Source organism: Dromaius novaehollandiae, unplaced genomic scaffold, assembly GCF_036370855.1.
Source record: "Dromaius novaehollandiae isolate bDroNov1 unplaced genomic scaffold, bDroNov1.hap1 HAP1_SCAFFOLD_27, whole genome shotgun sequence".
NCBI classification, from domain to species: Eukaryota; Metazoa; Chordata; class Aves; order Casuariiformes; family Dromaiidae; genus Dromaius; species Dromaius novaehollandiae.
The window spans coordinates 163383-185689 of NW_026991415.1; the positions used below are offsets into that span (position 1 = coordinate 163383).

A 22307-nucleotide genomic window follows, 5' to 3' on the forward strand; every position below is an offset into this window, starting at 1 on the left:
GGACACATATGAAAAGGAGGAAGACTAAGCTGAGGGAACCTCATATTCAAGAATAGAAATTTGGACCTTTTTTTTGCTTTAAACAAAGAAATGGAATTTAACATAGTACTGTAAAGAACGTGCACTTAAAAAGCTTTTCCAACAAGGTATTTTTCAATGTCTGAAGTAAGAGAGTTCCACTTTCAAATATTGATTAGAAATGTCAAATTGTTTGTCCTTAAAATATAGTAATAAAACAAATGGCACCAAGTGTATCTTTACAGTCATGATGGACACTTTGACTAGTTCATGGGAGAGGAGGGAAAAACACATCTGTACAGCTTTAAGGAGTCTCTTGTACTCTGGTTACCAGTTTCTCCAGTCTTTGTTTTATTTCATCTGGTTTCTTAATTAATGATTTTCATTTTCCTCATGCAGTGAATACTTATGCCTATATTTAAAGTTAAGCCTATGAGTTGAGAGGTCTGTAAAGTCAATGAAGCTAATCATATGCTTAAAACTGATCATGTTTTTGTGCAAAACTAATACAGTGTCAGAGAACTTACTGCTTTATATATTTCCTATGTAATTCAGGAATTTAACAATTTTTGAAAAATTAAATGGAAATATTTATTTTGATAAAAGTAGGAAAATATGCACAATAAACTATTTGAAGAATCAAATCTGTATTAGGAACTATGATTTGTGCATGAATTAACATGTGGTAAGTCAGGATTTCCCTAGCATCTGTTCTGTAAAATTTACAGCTTCACAACCTTACAAAGTTTAGAAAATTTAATACAGCTCTCCTCTAGCCCTAATGAATATGAAACACAAACAAGGTAAAGCTAGAAAAAATTACTTCTACTTCCTTTTTCTTCTCATCAAGTGCAAAATAATTTCACATAGTCCATGACTCTTTCTGAATTTTTAAGTGACTTCAATGATGGGCAACTTGCTTTCAGGAAAGTGTCTCAAGTCTGATACATTCTTAAAAGTAAGAATTTTTTATTTGATTAATTTCATATCATTTCATCTACGTCATTCCCTTTGGACTTCCCAGATGCTTTCTTCCTACTGCAGTATCATTTGTGAATTTTATCAGTGTACTTTTAAAGCTTTTTTTTTTTAAAAAAAAGATAATTAAGATGAAGACTAAAAGTGTTTTAACACTAATTGCTGCAGCATACATTTAATGTTCTTTTAAAGCCTGGTACATTTCTGCTTGTAACTACTTTGTGCTTATTTTCTTTTGAAAGTTTTTTTTTTTTTTTTTGGCCATGTTCAGTTCAAGATCACTGAAATTATTGGTATTGGTACCAAAATTCCATATTATTTCAAGTGAAACTTGACTCCACATAAATTGGAACATTTTACTTGAAGTTAGAAATGTTTTTGTTGTGTAGAGAGCATATAATTCCAGTGAAAACACCAGTGAAGTTTTAAATGATATATCCACTTGTCTTCAATATTTAAAATAGGTCCTAGAGAAACAGAACTGTCTTTTTCTCTCTTTTTCTCTCTTATTTTAGTAGCAACTAGGTTAATTCCCTGAACCACAGCTTCTTGTCAATTTTTTTTGTAGATTTATACATTTTTGCGAGAAACTGAGTAACTCCCTTAGAGCTGGCATTCACCTAGGTCGCAAAATTATTTGTTTTAAAGGGGTAGTATCTGTTTAGTCTTTCAGATAACATCAATTTGTAATACACTTGTAACCTATAATATGACTTCTGCATCTTTTCGCACGTCTTTGCAATTTGATTTGGGCAAAATACTTTTGTTAGAAGCCATCTTTGATTTTAAATTATAGACCGTTGGCTGAAATCAAAAAAAGAGACTTTCAAAGATGGTTTGCCAGACTACCATCACTGGCCATGATGACAGCTAGTGCCATTACAGCAACCATGGAGGTTTCTACATTATTGTTTTGGTTTGGAGCAGTATTGCATTTTTGGAGCAAATCTCCTGATTGTCCTTATTTTCAATGTTTTGTTTCAGATCACAGAACATTTGGTATCAATCCTGTAACCCACCTTCTCTCAGTTACTTTGTCTGGGCACACACAACTGTGCAGAGACTCTGCAAGAATATAAATGCTTTGTGCTCTTAAGCTGTAATATATATTGGCTAATACACACGATACATTGGTATTGCAGTACTCATTACCCCTGGGGGACACCTAGTGAGTCTTTGCTGGCCTGGAAGTCATCAGCCAGGTGGGGAAGGTTCAGCCTCCATTGTTCCCTGGAAGAGCTTTGATCTTCAGTGTTGCTGAATTACCATCTTCCAGTTCCCTGCTTTTCTCTCTTGAGATTTTCTACCTTTTCATGTCAGTGTTTTTCCTCTTCCATCTTCAGCTGCAAACTAGCCCCGTCAGAACAATCTTACCTGTGTCTGTAATTTTGACTTTCTTATCTGCATGATGCTTATCTGCATATTTTATTATAGCTCTTTCTCAAAATGTAGCAGTTTTCACAGAAGTCTGAGTCAAGATTATACGGCTGTGCTGCACCAGAATTAGGTAGTGGGTCATGGCTAGGTCAACAACTAGGAGGACGGTTACAACTACCAGCCTCTGGCTCTTCATGATTCACTCTTCCACCAGCAACTCATCTTCCACCCAAACCTCTCCTGGCTCAGTAGGCTTTCCCTTCTTGCTGGCCCTTCTGTTGTTTTCAGAACTTTTTTTCAAACTCCTTGTGCCCCCACCTCTCTTTCATTGTACTTCTTTTGTCAAGTGTCACCATTTGCAGTTAAAATCTTTCCAATGGTGACATCAGCTGCTTTGGTCTCCCAGACAAGCCAAGAAGAGAGGCCCTCAAGGAAACAACACTGCCTGCTGCATGACATCCTCATCATATTGGAGGCCTGTAGGTTAGTTGAGTGGCAGCCATTGAAGTATGTATGATTACAGCTGCTTTGCTGCAGTGATTTGGAGCGTGGGTCCTGCCATCACCCCCACACAGACCAAATAATATCCAGGAGGGCCAGGACTGCTTCATTAAGGGTGTCTGTGGAGGACTGGCTTGAGGGCAGAGGTCATGTGAAGATTGAACAACTAAAGGAAGCAGAACTAAGTGCATATCGCACACAGTTGATGTGAGCCAAGTCCCGTATGAGAGTAAAAACAGCTAGAGCCAAGGACACATTGTCCTTGGCTCCAAGGTGTTATCAATGATTAGTCCTGGGAACTTGCGGGTGATGTAATGCAGAAGTTGCTGGGTAAACCAAATTGCTGTTACCAATAAGGAGCTCAGCTTTTGCAATATGTATGAGCCTGATTAGTCCTATACTATATAAAGAAAGACCACACCTAATAAAGTTGAAGTACACTGATCACTCATATTGAGCGTCTGGGTCTTCCCTCCGTCGGCTCCTCCCGTGCAAGTTTCCAACAGGTGTCCTCCTGGAGAAGGTTGAAATCTTACTCTGTTGGTATTTCACCTTTGTTCAACTGAAGCTGAAGTTCTGCTTCACTGTAAGGAGGTTCAAATAGCAGGTACCATTGTATCACTTGTAAGTAAGGCCTACTTCTGCCGATGTGGCCCATTATAGCTACTGCTGGCATCAGGAGTATGTCACTGTGTGGCACAAACAACAGGATGCTGGTGCGTCTCTGGATGGGCTGCTTAGGGGCCAACATCCCAGAAAGTGAAGGTTTGTGCAATAGCTTTCCTTAGGCAGCTTTGCCTCACCTGGGCTGTGGGACCATTCAGTCTGGGAGACCAGACTAACTAGTCTGAAACAAAACTTCTGAAACCCATATAGCATAGGTATAAGGAGTGTCAACAACAGCTGCTTGAGCGGCTGACCCATTTCTGTTGTGCTTCATTATTGTTCATACAAACACATACAGTATTTCTCTGTTCACTGCTCAATCTCATACAGTGGGCACAGCATGCCTCCTGCACCCTTTGACTTTATCCTCTCATACCTCAGCTAGAATTTCAATCCTATTCACTATCCTATCCTACACAATCGTATATGTGATTGTTCATATACTTAAGTTAACCACATCAATCTTGGTAGGATCAGAGCCTTGCTTTTAATTAAGTACTAAATTCCAAGAGGTAATTGTCCTCAAATTCCACTAAAAATTACAAAATTTAAAAATCAGTGAGTACACCTCCAGAAATGTCATTGTTTGTACCTATACAGAATTATTTTTCCTTACAGTTTCATTACAGTGTTCCCATTAATTCTGCAAGGCAGGACACATGCAAATCACACACTGAAATAATGTATTATGTTACTCTCAGGAACAAAGCTAACTCAAACTTCATATTAAAGAGTGGTATTATATTCTAGGCACAACCTCTTTAATTATAGCAGTCCCTGTAAATTTGTTTGGGGGGAAAGGAGCTGCTAAGCAGTTTTCAAAATTCCTATTTTCCTTTTGTAGAAGACTAATGAAAAGTGTGAAATATGCTTTCCACATAATTTAATGAAATCCTTCATTAGTGAGAAATTACACTTGTGCTCCATATTAAAAAAGTTCTTTGTGCATGGAAAGTAACTCTTAATTTGCTTAAAATTGGAAGGAATCTATTAGCTTTACAGGATGGTAACTGATTGCCACTGGTATTTTTCACAAGCAAAGCAGTTTCAGGTGACTGTTATAAACAGTACGCTAAACCAAGTGCTGAAAGGCAATATAGCATTATTTTTCACTACCTTTTTCAATTCAAATGTACTCTTTTTGTAATCCCACAGCTGACCAAACAGGAATGTTATTCATAGGAGATGCAATAATACAGGTCAGTAAACATTTGCTTGTTCTGCAGACACGTTTGTTTCATACTTGGCTTTATGTTTATTTCTTTAGCCAGCTTACACATTGCAAATTGTTTTCTCTCTATCATATCTGCTTTTAGGTTAATGGTATTAATGTAGAAAGTGCTACCCATGAAGAAGTGGTAAGTCTTTCTACTTTGATTTTTTGATAACATGCAGAATATTGTGTCCATACTGCTTTTTCTCTAGCTTTGTACCATAGCAGTTTATTTTTTCACTGTAAAGACACAGTGCTTTAGCCAGGTCTGTCAGGCATGTGAACATTAAGAGTTTTATTTTGGCTGTTCACATTATTTATAGTTTCTTTTTAGGTACCTTTTTGTGACTGTTCTTCACAGTAGGATACATGCACTTGTGGCACAAACGTACTGTTCCAGAGTCCAGTCTCCTTTATCATTTACTATAGTTTTTACATTCCTTAGAAAAAAAAATTTTTTTAAGCAGAAAATAAGGCAAAAATGCCAAATCTTGGTAGGTTATGTCCATTCTCTTCAGTGGAGCCCAACTGCTCTTCCCAGAATACGAACTTTATCAGTTTCACCAATGAACATATGATGAATTTTTTCTTTCTGTGAACTGTACACTGGGCTACTTGCCATAAAAATTGAATAGAATGCAAATAAAAAATTAAAAGAGCTTCACTATTTAAGAATTAATGTTAAACATATAAAAAACATACATCACCTTCTTAGGTATGCTACCACAGGTACTCAACAGTCCTGTGGGTGTGCACAATTACAGTCTCTCAGGGAAGGCAAATACATTGAATAGTCTTATATATATATATATATGTATTTATATATGTATGTATGTACATGTACATGTGTGTGTATTTGTAACTTTATTTATTTATGCACAAAGGTATGATCTTTATGGAGTATGACTTCGTTATAGTCCCTGATCCACTGGTATTGTAGGTGGTCCTAAAGGGTTTAGGTACTTTGATAATACTTCTAAACAGTACAAAAATTCTCAGCTTTTTAGCATTGCAGGAACAAGGATTGAATTACTGTAGTAAAGAATCTATTTTAATTGATTGTAAGAGCAACATTGAAAAATTAGATTATGTGAGGTGAGTGTCATGTTCCTGCTCAGGTATTTAAAATCTTTGATACCCTTTGCCTTCAGTACGATTAAAAAGGACTCAAGTTTTGCAGGTTATATGTGTGCGTGTATATATATACACACACATATATATATGTATGTGTATGTGCACATGTGCACCCATGTATATATATATGTATAATATTATATATAATTTATGTGTGTATTGTGACCACAAGGTGGACAAGAGAGGGTCACATACCAGCGGAGAGAGACACTCAAGGTTCATAAGGGGTTAAGCAGGATAAGTTTAACAAAGGACTTACTCTACAGACTGCATGGGGAGCCCCAGGAACCACAAGGAGGGGTTGCCAATGGGAGGCTGCTGGAGGCACGGGTAGGACACACAGGTCAGACGCCCAGGTGGGAGTCAACTTGTTGTTCCTAAGGACCCCTTAAATCTACTAGAAGTGTTTCCTCATCTCAGCTGTGCTAACCTGAGTAGCTACTGTCTGGAAAGCAGCTAGACGTTGTTGACAAAATGGAATATGCATGCCTGACCTTGATGGGAATTTGGTCAGTGCATAGTTTCACACAATGGGCCTGCTACTATGTACGCTGCCAGTCACTGATTCCTCACCAGATCTTCAGCAGGTGTTCTCACTACATGTATATACACCTACATTCATGCGTATATATATAGTTATGTAGTTATTGTTGCTGTGGGCTGTATTGCTTAGCACAGTGTACCTGTTTTGTGTTAGGAGTTCTCAAGTGTTACAGAAATATCACTAGTACATAAAAATAAGATTTATCATTATATTTAGACTGTGTCTAAATGCTGGGGCAATAATGGGAGGAACAGAGAAAGCAGTGGTGATAACCCCATTCAAATTTCAGCTTATCCTGTATGTCATTTTAAGACAGTATTCATCAGATTTGGGGGAAGTTTAAAAGAAAGAAACTTTCTTTGAAAGAAAGAAACTTCCCCCAAATCTGATGAATAGTGTCTTAAAATGTAAGAAATGTACTTAAACATTGGTTGCAGATTTTTCTTCTTTTCTGAAGATTCTTTTAGATTGTATCTGTAGGACCAAGATGCACTTCCTACCTTCAAGTCTGAGTGCACATATTGTACACATGCTAACTCCAAGCTTATACTGCTAGATGTTAGAGGGATAGAGATAATAAATAACCCTAATATAAATCTTTGTACCTAATAAGACTAAATGTAAATGTTGAAGCAAAAAGGAGAGGAATAAAAAAAAAATACAAAGATATACGAAGTTAAAAAGTTGACCTACAAAGATGTCAGCTGCAGGCTGGGATGAGAATAAGGCACACACTGCTGTATCATGGTTTTCATGTGAAAACCAGTATGTGCGGATTACAGGGGAGCTGCACCACTATGAAAAGTCCCCTTCTGTAGAAAAGATTGTCCAGGATTGTACAGCATGCTATGGAATGCACTTGTAGCTTGTGCATAGCTTTTGAATCCGGTGAAGTTCCTTAAGAGAAGCCAAAGAAGTAAAAAAAAAAGCCAATGAAGTAAAAGTATGAATATGATAGATAGGTATCTCCTTTTTTTTCTGAGGCTCACTCATGTCGATTTTTGAGAAGTGTTAACAGCATGTAAGTTTTTGCTAAGTTTAGAGGAATCCTGAAGTTAAAGAATGGAATTAAGATAACTAGTGCTAGTACCGTGTACTGACTCTTTCTGGCATATTCATGGTCATTATAATATTCAAGAAGGGGACTAAGGTCTTCAAGTGAGTTCTAAGGAGGTATAGTACAGTAAAAAAGGATCTAAAGATTGGGAAGATTATCTGATATTTCTAAGGCCAGTAATTTCACAGAGCATTCAGTTTGCTTAAAATAAAAATTATTAAAATGTTTTCTATATTGCTTTATAGAATTAAGATGTTAAGAGTTTCTCTCTTCTCCTAATTAAACGGTAGCATCTCAAACTCTCTTATCTCTTCATTGAAAAGGTTTGTGTTGGGGGGTCAGTAGGGTTGTTCTGTTTTGCCGAAAAAAATTAAAATAGGGAATTACTTTCTTCTTCTGAAACATGTTATTCTTGTATATAATACCTTCCATAGCGTTTTCAGTGCTTAGATGCTTGCAGCCGTACCCCAGATTAGAAAATACTTATCAATTGCTACTTCATATTACCTATTGGAATCTAGGCAAGAGATAAGCCAGAAGTTGCTAGCTGAATTTCCAGAATGTTTTTACCAACACATGTAATCTGGTTGGGCTAAAGTATTGATTCTGACAGTATTTCTTATACTTTCTCCTCCAATTCATACTCCACCATAGTTTAAGAATCACTTGTATTTACATCCTCAGACTAATGTGTTGGCATGCACAGAGGAGAGGAGATGGCTGAGATGGGAGTAGGCAGTGCACAGAGCAGAGAGAACCTATGGATTTTGGATGCTACTGACACATCACCAGCTCTTGTCTGAGAGTGTCTGAATGGCTCCTAGCAGTAATATGTTCTCATTGCATCTGTTCCCTGTGCTGGCATTAGATGCAAGGCATTAGACAGGGATTACTACCTTAATCCTATAATTATGAAAAATTTTGTTTTTTAAAGGGAATGGACACACACCATTCTCGCTGATTTAAAGAAAAATGGGGGTCAATACTATGTTTATTTTTTTCATTTATTGTTCTGATTATTTCATGTGGCTTTGAAGCACAAACCATGACAATGTTTTCTCCTGCATTTAACATTGTTTAGTTTTAAATTGGTTTAGTTCATTTATCAGATTGACTGTATGCAGGGAATGATTTTACACACTATGAGATTAGGTAGACTACTGGCTCCTAAGAGAATGGAGGATGTTTTATTTCTTGTTTTTATGTATGTTGCATTTTCTTGAAATAATGGTTCAGTTTTCTCACCCAAAATAAAGCCAGTTCATATTCTGCCCATGTGCACTGCTTTTCTGACATGCAGTAAAAGGCAGTATAGGTAAAAGTTCTTACCACCTGTTGTGTGTTTATTGGCAGTATCAGTTGATTCACTGACAAGTGTATCTCAGAATAGCATCTGTAGCAATCATAAATGACATGGGTTTTGACAGTCTTATCAGCAAGGCAGAAATTATATGGGCAAAGAAACTAAACTAGTTTTTATTACCTGGAGGTGATCTCTCTAGGTCAAGATAAAGTGCAGCTACATGATCTTGCAGTCCATTTCTTAGTGCTGATTAATATAGTCAGGCTGAATCTCTAAAATAATAACAGACAGAATCTCAGTAAAGCACTGAGTCAGATCTGTTTTATATTGGTGAACTGCCCTCCTGCTGCTTGTATTGTTATTGCACATACAAAACTCTAAACCTTCTGAAAGCTATTCCTCACAAAACTGTAAGTTACATCCCTTAAGGGTTGTTTTTCAGTACCAAGGAACACTGAAGAACTGTCAGTGTAACTCAGCTATTCTCAGTGGTGAGGAACGATAGAGAAATTTGTAAAGCTACTCTTTGCACTGTGCATGGGAATTCAATGAGAATCACTAAACAAAACATTTTGGAACAACTGTAGGCCATATGGCTGAAAGAAGCTCCAGAAGGGAAAGAGATCTCAATGGACCTGGAGACAGATCTGCAAAGAGACATTTCTACAACCACAGCCTGCTATCAAAATCAGAGTGAGGTTTGATAAATGGGTCAAGTAGTTTAGGAAGGGACTGATTCTATATGGTATCAGATTAGGTAGGCCACTGCCAAAGCTCCTGAAAGAATGGAGGATGTTTTATTTCTTATTTTTATCTAAGTTGCATTTCCCTGAAATAACAGTTGAGTTTTCTCACCCAGAATAAAGATTTCCTTATTTGAATATGGTATATGACTTTGTAGTTGAGAAGAAATGCTTCAGAAAGAAGTCTGTTAATGTTCCTAAGCTTGCAGCTGTAGGAATCCCTTGTTTGTCAGTAGCCACTATTTGTAGATGGAATACGTCAATGATGCCTTTATCTGCTGTCTATGAGGAGGTTAATATTTCTTATCTCATGTTCATTGAATTACACAGTGCCTGAGTGCACATGCATGCACACAAACATACGACATAAACAGCTAAAGTAAAATTCATATAGAATTTAGGAATATGTGCGAGTGATCTATTTAATTAAAAATAAAAAATAAAAAGCCTTGAACTGAAGTTCTTTAGAGTCTGTGGGGTTTTTTTTTTTTTTTCTGATGAATGTAGATAAGTTTAAATTTCTGGTACTGCATACATCCAGAGCTGCGTTGATACTTGTTTTTTCAGTGCTTCTTTCCTACGTAAGATTTTTCATTTATTTGAAAGAGGAAACCTCACTCCTAAGATCTGTTTAGGGTTCAGAGAACTCATAAACTAACAGGTTTGGGTTTTGTATACAATACAGTAGCTTCTGAAGCTATTAATACAATAGCCTAGTGATTAAGAGTACTTATCTAATCCAAAAGGCAGGAAGTTAGGTTTTGAGGAGCTATCTAACCTTTAGGGAATCACACCTGCATCTTCTATCTCCATAAAGAGTTCCCTATTTTCTATGTGTGTAAGTCGGGTGAGAGGTACTCCATCAATTCTGTTCAAAAGGCGCTCAGCAATGAGGTTTGGGTAGTCTCAGTTCATGTGGGGTTGTATTTTATGCTTAGCATTGTTAATGTCATACGAAATAGTTAATGAGTGGGAGAATGCCTGCCGCAGGATTGCTGAGTCATTCTTCTGGCTTGCTTTATTTCCTTTGGCACCATGATCATATTCAGTGATCTGCTTCAAGAGGAGGCTTCTGAAAAGTCATCCTCCAGCATAGTTTGAACATACTTCTTCCTGTTCACGTCCTGGGAGATGAAGATGTCATTTGTAAACAGCTAAATCAAGATTATGAAATGTAGTGTGTGATCCAAAGGACTACTACAAGGACGCTGGTGGTAAAGGTAGAGACACTGGATTCTTTCACTGGTGCCTGCTACAGTGATAAGGTATTAAGGGGCAGGTTCAAGAACACAGTCTCTGCTTTTAGTTTTTTGGTTTGGCTTTTTTTTAATCTTTTTATTGTAGCACTAAAAAGTGGTATTTAGAATTTTTCCCCTTTTGTTCTTCATTTCTTCTGTTTTAGAACACCTGCTGGTTCAGTCTTAGAGTATGTGAGGAAGTGTGCTGCATAGACACAAGTTTAGATAACCCACACTTTATTAAATGGAAGATTATGTGTAATCTCATGCCAGTTTGGCTGACAGGTGTTCCAGAGTCACCATGGGTGAATACATTTGGAGAGGAAGCTACAAGATCTGGGAGTAGTGGGAAAGGAGGTCAGTTTAGTCTATCTACTGCTTACCAGCCTCACAGCTGGCACTGTGGAGATGGTTATGTAGATGGCTGATCTTGGTTGCACCAAATGTATAGCTTTGTTTCTTGATCCTTGCACTTTCAGCAAGGTTAAAAGATCCTAGCTTCCTTGGAATCTAAACAACTAGCTGGGCTGTCAGCAACAATCACAGCTTTCCTGTTTCACACTACTAATTATTAGAATTTGCTTTTCTCCACAGTTCTTCAAGCTGCTACAGACTTGCTATCAACTTGCAGTAGTTGCTACCCTTCTATGGGCTTATCTTGATGGCTTTATTTTCTAATATAATTTGGCTGTTTTTTTGCACCTTATTTTGTACTTCAGCTTTGCATTGTTGTTTCTTTATCCTTTTCATCTAACTTCGAGCAACTATCCTATCCCACAGTTCTCCCATTCTTTGCATTATCGCACTCATATGCACCAACCAAACATCAGAGGGCAAGCAGATAGAATCCTTAAAATAACAGTGTGTCCAAATTTTGGCTGATACACAGGCACGAAGGGGAGCTGCCGTGGCCCAAACTGTAATTTTTGTGTTGTATTTTGTATTCATGCCTGTCCTAGGCCTGACTCAGGAAAATATTCATGAGGTCATCAGATAAGCCAGTGTTTAATCCAGTTGAGATATATGGAAATGAAGCATGTGTTTAACTATTTTAATTATTGCATATGGCATTTTCTCTGAATGGTATGTTAGCAACAGATTCAAATACAATAATAATAAAAACAAAAAGATTAATGTAAATTTCATTTTAGATTTATTGCAGTCTGTGTGAGGGATTGCCTGTTTCCATTTCATATTATTAGAAAATAGATCTTTGAATTTTTAGATCACGACAAACTTAAGGACATCATGGATATTGATAAAATTCTGGATGAGTTGCTGTAGGTAGTGTTTGAAAAAAGTGTAGATGAAAACAGAAAACTGGAAATCAGAATTGAGTGAAATGATGCTTTTACAGTAGGTAATACAACAGACTGTGAAGAAATGAAAATAAATTATTTTCCGTGAAAAATAAATTTATTTTTAGAAATAGTATATTGGCATGGGCAGACGGTTAGTACAGATAATTTTAATGCAGAAATTAATCTTGTTTCTGTATTGATCATCTGAGAGCAAATATATTTTGTTTCTCTCATGGCTAATCAGATTATCACCCAACACAACACAAATTGAACAGTCAGTTCTCCTAATAAAATGTCAGTTCTACGTTTGCCCCAAAATACCCTTACAGCCTGCAAAATTCTATTTCGTGTGCATCAATCCTTTGCATTGGATGGTGTGTATATTAAAATAAAAACTGAACATATATTTTTTACTCCTTTTAAAATTTTAAAATCAAAATCTTTGATGTTGTTTCCTTCTTCTAGTAATGCTTCACTATTTAATAGAAATCAAAATGGACACTCCTTCCAATGAAACCGAATCAGGAATTACAGTAACTATACTTTTAAAAATTACTTTTCTGGTATTTTACAGATATTTTTCTCAGTAGCCTATGTCAACTGAGAAATATTTCTACAACATAGAACCAGTTGCTCCCGTGCTGTCTATGTGTTATTAGGGTATGAGGAACATGGACAGACAGCCTGTGGGACAAACTCCCAGTACGTTAGTTTATATTTAATTTTGGGACTATTTCAGATCATTGTCAGAGAGAGTTATGTCCAAAACAATGCACCAAAGTCCTTATTTTTATAAGCTCTGCCGCACTGTTGTAAGGCAAACTATTCTTAAGCATCCCAATATTGTTTACATTGGTCAAATCATACATCTACCATATGTCTGATCAGAACTTATTCTAGAGAATTACTGGATCAAGCATTTCCTTGATCAGGTCAAAACAAAATAAAATAAATAATCTTGTGTATCATAATGGAAGGTCGCTGTAGGAGCGGTGAATAAATGGGTCTTTTTAACAGTGAGCCACAGAAGGATGTGCTGGCTCTTTACTGCCACATCGAAGGAGGAGGCTGTCTTGATTTTACCCTAATTATTCTCTATTTTAAGGAGCAGTAAGAAATTCTAACTCTAAGTAAAGACATTTTTTTCCTAGAGAGAGTGGTGTCTGCAGAAAACTTCAGCAATGCTTGTATGCAAGTACTTTATTTTCAGATGTTGATGGGGAGTCTAAAGTATCTTTGTATTTGAGGATTGAGAGGTGACAAATATGTGTTAGTAAAAAGCACAAAAGATGATCTGGAAAACCTGGTGTCTGAACTAAGCAAATTATTAGCAAGTAGCAAAAAAATAGAGTTAACAAACACATAGACAAAAATGATTTGCTGGCAGAGTCAGTATGTCTCAGGAACCTACTAGAGCTTTGTCAGGAATCGAGAAGTGTGTGGATAAAGGAAATGTGATCAATATAGTCTGCTTGGCTTTACAAAAGGCTCTCAACGAAATGCTTGTCTCAGACATGCTTTTAAGTAGACTAACTAACCAGTGGATAAGAATGACAATTCTTGCTTGGATAAATAATTGATTAAAAGATGGGAAACAGAGGAAAAACTATCTGGTCAGTGTTCACAGTGAAGGGATACCATCACAGCTTTGCTTCATTCACAATGAACTGTGAAAGGAAATAGTTGTCTTGGTGTGAAATTCATATGTCCTTCTACTGTTTGACTACCATTACTTGGGAAAAGACTCCGTGGCAATATGGAGTATGGTTTGGCGACTTTGGTAGTTTTAAAGTTAGTGTCTTTATTTGCATTAAAAGTGAAAAAATATCTAACATTCTTAGGGTAAAAAATTACCCTCTTTTGTGAGAAAGACAGAGAAATTGTTATTCTGTTACTTTATATGAAATGGTCATTTTGTATAAATATTGCTTTATGGAAATTGTTTTCTATTTTTGTCATTTTACTGCATTGAAAAAAGCATAATTTTCTCTTAAAATGACAGTAGCTCAATGCTGTATTTCCAAACTGTCCAAAGCAAAATTAATATTTCTTTTTATGCTGAAACCATTGTACAGTACTTGTGGCAGACAAATCCACAGACGTCAGTGTGCGCGCATGCGTGACTGTCTGTGTGTTTGTGTGAATACGGCTTAGCAAGTTCTACTGAAGTCAAATCAATAAATATTTCCTTTAATTAAATCGTATTATTTGGAAAGATGCACTTCTATCCAAAATGGTCAGGAGTTCCATATACTTAAGTTATATGTTATATGTCCATATCTTCAAACATTATGTGTCTGTCATATTATGTAACAGTGGTGAGTCTAATCCTTTCTAGTTAATGAAGATCTCAACATAAAATTCTGTATGGGTTTGTGTGTGTGCCTGCAAGTGTATAATGCAGCAGAGATTTAAGAGAACAGTATTGTACAAATCAAAAAATAAATAATAATAGCAAAAGAGTTATTTGTTTATATTTTGGGGGGAAAAAAAAAAAAAAAGACCATTACCATGCAGAGGGCCTTTTAACTTTCTTCTAAGTGGCCTTCCAAGTGCCACAAGCTTGTTTCTGCAGGGTTAGGAATAGTAAGGGATATCCCACAGAGTACTACTGCACAGGTATACGAATGTGCAGGAACTCTGTAACAGGTTTACTAAATTTGTTTTTTTTTTTAAAAATCATCTACTTTGTTCTACTTAATCTTACAAAGTAGCATTTGAGCACACAGACAATAAATTCTTGCCGCTCATCTTATGTACGAATTGCCAGACAGCTGGGTTATCAGGTTCATCTTTCTTTGACACACCACTTTTTGTGAACAGCCCAAGTGGTCTATGATGTTCTCTGTGACTTTGAGGGAAACCCAGGGAAATCCGTGCTAAACGGCTATTGCACAGTACAGTTCCTGTTCTGGTGTTGTGTGGTGTGGGCTAGGTGTTAGCATGTGTGCTCTCTGTGCCTAGTGGAGAAGAGAAACATGATGCAGAAAGATTTTACTGAGATTTGTCTGGTTTTGGTCGGGGACACATCGCACTGTCCCCAAAGTGAGCGCTACCCTAGAGTGGAATGAATTGTTCACTAGAAATGCCTATTTGTATTCACCATAAACAAAAACCTACATGACTAGTTAAGATGTAAGTTTCATTGAACTGAATCCCATTTCAAGACAGTAAACTTTTTTTCCCATTAACTAGAAAAGACAAAACTGAGCATTTAAGAATATAAAAAGAAGCACAAGGTACTACGCAACATTTTTTCTTCATATTTTTTCATAGTAAATTAGTGAGTTTTAATATAATTTTGGTATTTCACACAAATGGTAATTTAATTGAAATCTTGCTCACCAATCCAGGAAAATACTTAGAAATATTTCTTATTTTAAGTATGTGAGTAATGTCACAGAAGTGAATCAATAAATAAGAAGTACTTCTTTAAAACAGAGAATCCATTCAATGGGGTTGTTTTAGATTTTCAGAATTTCAACTGCTTTTAGTCAGTAGTCATCAAGCGTCTTTGCCAGATCTTTGAACTCTTCCAGCTATTTTTTGTAACAGTTTAATATATTATTGGCTTGTCTGGCAGAGGGTGATGGACTTGGACTTGAATAGGTTGATTCATTAAGGACACAAGGGAAAATTTGAAAATTGCTCTTCTTCCTTAAGATATTGAAATTTTCGTTTCACTCATCCCTTATTTCATCATTCATTCTTTGTAAATTATTATTAGTTCTTTGCACAGAGTCTTCTTAAGTTCTATTACAAGTGGAACATAGACTATATCCTTGAGTTTGTATCTACGTAGTATCAGAAAGAAAAAGGCTGACTAGAAAGAATTAGATACATGCCTAAAAACATGCATGGTGGTCAACTGCTTAGCAGATACTTCACATCGAAGTTTGTAACATAATAAAAACCATATGAGTAGAATTGTAGTGATAAATTAATAAAATCAGTAAAATAGGAGAAAGAGAATTATCAAATACCTTCACAAATTGATAAATTCATCTTTTGATATGTATGTGAAATAATAAAAACATTTTTATGATAAACCATTCATTTACTAATTTTACTGTGTAGCAGTGCCTCATAATCATATTAATAAGTAATTTTTTATTGACATATCCAGTTATTAAAGTCATTTATTAAAATCTGCTGCTACCTTAAACAATTTAAGATATTAATTTATTTGCACTGTGAAAACTACAGTGTTATTTTCTGTAGATTTAACTACCTGCTAAATTTTAATACATAATTCAGCTATATTTGAGGCAGCAGCCATGTGAAATTTGGAGAAAATAAAAGTAAAGTTTTCATTCAATACCAATAGAGGGTTAGATACCTAAAGATTCCTGCAGGAAATAATGAGCAGTACAGATTACAACTGCAAGTGAAATGCTTTTTGTTTTGTTAGATTGAACATGTACTTGCTACATTAAAATATATAGATACACTTGCAGATGTACATGTATTTCTGACTTGAGACTGACACTGACCTTTTATCTTCAGGTTATTCTTCAAAGCTTTACGGTTTCTCCTGTGGGGAGCTTTTCATTTTAAACATGTTCTTTTGCCCAACAGAGAAAATGTTACGATGTCAGCAACATGTTAATTGAGATATGGCAAGTATAGTATGAGAGTTTGATCAAATAAATGAAGGCTAAGACAAATATTTTACTACATATGAAAACTGTGCACCTCTTTCATTTCTTGGAATATCTATCTTAATGCTGCCAAGATGAGTATTTTTTCAACAGTACACTGTACATTTCACTTTAATAGTTAGGCTTTTATACTGCAATTTCAGACTTCTATCAAAATATAAGAAATATTCAGATAATACTGGGAGGTAATTCCTCCAAGTCCAGAAGAACCAGTAGCTAAGAGTTTCTCAGGTCGCATGTAGATTATCTGATGCCTTTGGATGTTGTGGCACTGGTTCTTCGTTTCAGCTGTGTGGCTCTCCCATTTTATCAGTACTTTGCAAAATTATTTTTAGACATCTTAATTGTAGTAAATTAATTTGCTCTTTTGTATGGAGAGTTTAGAAGTGATGTTATAAATGGTTTCCATCTAAATGAGATTGTGATTCTGTATTCCCTATCCCTTTTCCTCCCATGTCTCCTTTCCCAAATGAAATTCAGTCAGAAACTGATCAAATAAGTATTAAGAAAAAAAAAAAAAAAAAAAGAAGAAGAAAGGATGTGGTGATTCCTAAGATGGTCTGACATATCCATTTACTTCCATATAGATGTTGCTGCCTTGCTCAGATGTTCTAACAAAAGCAATCTCTTCCTCCTCTTTTTTTTTTTTTTTTTTGATGTACTGAAAGAAGAGGTGGATGCTTTTAAGAACCATTTTTAAATGAATTATTACCAGTAAAAAGAGACAATAAAATTGTACACATTTTCTGAAATATTGTATATACATTATTGCAAAGTTTTGTTGGAATTAAATCCTACTATATTAATGCAAGTCAAAAAAGTATGTGTTATTGCACAGAAACTTAGCAGTATTGTGTTAAATCACCTGAACATTTTGTTGCAATTCACAGTCTGTATTTCCTGAAATTGGCATGTGTTCAAGTAATGCAGATGCAGTAGAGTGGAAATAAACGAATCTCTGTAAAGACTATATTGAACATGTAGAGAAGTGTGTGTACATTTTTGTGAGGTTGTATGTTTTGTCATGGGAAACCTAAAGAAATATGGAATAGGATAATCAAACTCTGTGTTCCAGAGAGACTGCAAATAAGTCTCAGGAAAATGTCAGCGAGGGAAGAAAAAGAAGAGCAATAGAAAAAGTTGAAAATCTGCCTCAGTGAGTTTTTGTTACGGCTTTTGTTAGTGCCTTCATTAATGTCAGTTAAGTAGCTGTTAAAGAAAAAGAGAATAAATATAAAAACTTACAATATGCAATTGACTAACCAAGAGCTAAAGTGGCTCCCTTCTCTCTGTCTGTCTCTCTCTCTTTTTTTAAACAAAAGCTTAATTAATCAAAGCTTGTAGAGCAAACAGAATTAAGGTATGTACTTTCATAGCCTTGACCCTCCTACTTCCCTTCTCCATATCCTTTCTGCTCATGAGAGCTGAAGAGAGAGGAAGGGAAAAAATGATGGAGATTACCTAGAACAACTTGGCAAGGCTGTGCTGTGAAATGACTTAGGAGGATCCATTGAGTCTCCCCTTTTTTTCAAAGTCTTTATGTGAAATGCATTTAATCTTTTGAAGATAGTTTTGGCATTTTCTGAATTTTCTGCTTACATCGTTCCCTCCACCCCCAAAAAATAGCATTTAAAAACAATAAAGCCAAAACCTTTGGTATTTTCTTACTCTAGCTGATTTCCATCACTGATCTAAGTTGTTACTGGATATTGAAGAAGAAATGTAGAGGTTTTCGTCTGTCGTCTTTTCTATGACTAGTTTCTGTGTATGAAATATAATTTATTTAATTTGTGATGCCTTATTCTTTTCCGTATATGTTGCTGTTAGTTTTATTTCTCTAAATGGATTATATGGGTCATGAAATAAATGGCCAAATACTGAGTGACTGAGAAGATTGGAGTGTGCTCCAGGCTAATAGGTTATCTCCAGCTACACAAAGACATAAAGAAACAATGTGGGCAGAATCCTTCCGCCCTGAGTATATTAATGAAGGGGAGCTGCATTCCTGGAACCCCTGCTGAAATAATTCCAAACTCTCCCTGCTAGGTATTCCCATTATTAGAAGGTTTACTTTTTCAGTCAGACAGAGCGAGCATGGAGCTTGCCAAAGGATTTATAAGTGAACTTTAAACAAAATGGGATTTTCAGACATAAGAGAAATTGCAATTGCATATAAGTAAGATTTTGTGGAGGAACTCTTTAACCATGAAACATTCAACAGGTCTCTGTTTAGTTAAAGCTTTTTAGTGTATTTCGAGGACTACACAGAGAAAAAAAGATAACAAGCTTCTGAAGATTTTATTTTCAGAACTTCATCTTGGTAGTTCTCAGAGTTCTCTTGTCATTGTCCCAGATCAGTCCCAAAAGAGCACTTTAATTGTGTCCACTATGTGGACAGTAAATACCTCTTACGGTGAGTAGATAGCTGCAGAATGGCTGCATGCATCAAAGAGCCCAAGCAGGAGCTGAAAGAAGTAGATGAACCCTTTTTTTAGTAGCATTTATTGAAGGGTTTAATATAGGAGCTTTCATTAGTTAAGACTTACCATGTATTTTAGAAAATTAGCTGCTGCTATGTTGGTAGGCAGTAACAGAAAGAGAAAAAAAATTTACATTAATAGCAAGAATGCTAATTTGAGTGCAGAATGAAGTCCTGGTGTTCATAGTTTGCCTAGGCTATAAAATAGTATTCTTTCAGTTACTCTTTGGAACTTTCCTGGGATATTTTTCTGGGGATTTGGTCATAGCAGAACAACCCTCCTATCTGACTGCGAGGCAAATAATTTAGCAATATTTTTTACCTTAGATGCGAAAGATACGAGTTTCGTTTCATTTTTCCAGGTGCTAGTTTGCCATAGGCATTCTGTATCCCAGCCCTACGTAAAAATAAAACTACATAAAATAAGCAAATTACAGTACTACTGAAAAATATTGTGGGATACACAATTCATCATTGCTGTTTGCCAGATACCATAAGAAATGGGATCATTTCATCACTGGATGCATCTGTCAGCATTCCTTATTAAGAATCAAGTTCTAATATACCATCAGTCTTCAGCATCTTTAACATGAAAATGATAAACCTCACATGCTTTAACACACATTTTTGCCATTTGAAATTGCACCCTTTTGCACCTCTAGAGTTCTTTTGTAAAGAATAAAAAAAAATCAAGAAAGAGATTTAAAAAATAGAGTAACACCATATGGTACCTATATTCGTTTTATACTTAAAAATGTTACATGATTTCTGTAATATATTCTTGGAAATGGACTTACTTTGAAGCACTAAACATGTTAAGAAAGCATCCAGAATTTAATAGTTCTAGATTTCAGTATTGTTATTTTACCACCACCTATTTCACAATCACTTAATTCCCTGAGTAAGAAAAGCAGCAAGTACTCTGGTATTACAAAAATGTGTGATATGCATAATCTTTGAACACAAAAGCTGAATTATTGTAATTAAAACCAATAGAAGAATGCAGCTTCTTGGCACAAAGGAGCTATAAGCAGAATTTAAGTCTTTGTTAAGTTACAGGCACAAAATGTAGCACTTAGATAAAGCACATAGACAGTAGGCCTGAACAGCTACCATTTAAAGCAGTGCTTTCTACAGGTTAAAAAAATAATATTTTAAAAAAAAGTTTTACTCCCAAACTCGGGTATCTCTATCTCTTCCTATAACAGTTAGCCTTTTTCATTTCATAAATTCTGAAAGACCTACAAAAGAGTTTTAACAAATTGTACTAGTCATAAAGAACAAAAAAATAGGGTCGCTATTAGAGTTGCATGTAAACTGTAAATAATACAAATACAGTTCAGAAATTAAAAGTAATTTTGCATCAGTTTATATAAGGGAAAATAATATTGAATGCATGAGTAAAAGCAGGATGAGTGATCACAATTTATATGTTTTATTATGCTTAAAATGTGATCCTCATTTTGATCTAGGTGATCCTTGTCTTAGAGTTTTGAAAAACTGACACATGATATAGCAGATCCTTTTACAAAAATCACCAAATACCTGGAGTTGTGCAAATACCTGGAGCAAGCAATTACAGTAGCTCTATATTTAACAGAGCTGGGGGGGGGGGTGTTGAGGGGGAAGGGTAACAGTGATCTAAACAGTTTGCTTGTAATAAGATGAAAAATAATCTTAATTTTATTCCATTTTTGTAAAGTACATCAGACAAATAAAGATTAGATCAAAATATAATTCAAGTTTAAAAGTAGGTCATGTTAGATCAGTCATATTTCCGCCTCTTATGATTACTGAACTTGATCACCACCACCACTGACACCTGCATCCACCCTCCTCTTGGCATTGTTGCCAGCACCCTGTCTGCACACCCTGTCTGAGCACATGGACCACAACCCTTGACACCCTGCACAATGGGAGCCAAAGATCCAGTAGGTCAAAACTGTGCCTGCTACCAGCTGAGTGTGGGGTGTCCCCGCACTGTCTGCAGCAGCAACTTCTTCCCACCACAGCCTGCTGCCTCCTCACAGAGGGAGTGAACTTTGAGTGAGTCCTCTTCCTCACTTACTCCAGCCCTGCTCCCCACTACTTCACTCTGCTCCTTCTTCCTTCTCCTCCTATCTGTATAAAACCAAATGCCATGGAGGGAAACCAAATATTTAAGCTAAAGGAGAATGTTGAAATAAGAACAAAAGGGTATAAACTGTCTGTGGATAAATCTCTAGCATCACTGAAAGTGTTGATAGGAAAAGAAATCATCTATCTTTAAAACGGGGCTTGATAGATTCAGGACAAGTACTGTGTGACGTCCCTTGTTATCACTGACAGTCACTAGGAAGAACTTTCCACTCTTGCTTTATTTGATCCTTACATCATGTGCACAAACTAATCTGTTTTTTTCATTTTTGGTCACACTTCTGCACCTCAACTGGTAGTTAGCTTCTCTGAAGCAGTATCCATTCTTCCTATTTCCCCCTCCCCTACGTACCTTTTGCTATCTAAACAGTGTTTTGTGCTATCAAATAAATCACTGCCTTATCTTGGGTGACCCTCCGTTTTTCATCAGAGTGTAAAGAATTACAGGACATGATATATTCTAGCCCCATGTTATTATGAGGACCAAACTGGAAACTAGAAAAGACTTAGTGATGTTCAGTTGATTATGTAAATAAAATTGTACAAGATCAAGCTTATTCTGTTTCCATAAGTGGAACTCAGTCATTTTGCATCTTGTACATTTCCTGAATGGGAAAGGAAAATACAAGTTGTATAAAAGAATTAATCCCACATAAAATTAACGTCTTAATAGAGTTGTTGTATTTCTGATCATAAGTGAGATGCATGAACTACTTCTTGGATTGTGGTTTGTAAAGATCATTATATAAGCTGTATATAAGTTCTGTTTCTCTTCAAAAAGGCGTTGACTTTAATGGGGATGATCTAAACAAGAGGCGAAGAGGTCTCATAGCTGTTATTAATATTACAGGCAATATTAATTTGTTTAGCCACTAAATTGAGGCTAGATTGTGGTACCTGCTCTTGTTCCTGATTGTAGATACCAGACAAAACACTCAGAGCATAAATGGTCATCCAC

General features: G+C 35.9%; 1 protein-coding gene across 1 annotated transcript in view; it reads left to right on the forward strand.

Moving 5' to 3' along the window:
- Nucleotides 1–22307, forward strand: part of LOC135326297 (gamma-2-syntrophin-like) — a 128497-nt gene that overhangs the window by 31958 nt on the left and 74232 nt on the right. Inside the window, exons 3-4 of the mRNA XM_064504177.1 lie at nucleotides 4857–4898; nucleotides 10937–11129. Of these exons, the coding sequence (XP_064360247.1) occupies nucleotides 4857–4898; nucleotides 10937–11129 (235 nt within the window). The remainder of the gene's footprint in view (nucleotides 1–4856; nucleotides 4899–10936; nucleotides 11130–22307) is intronic.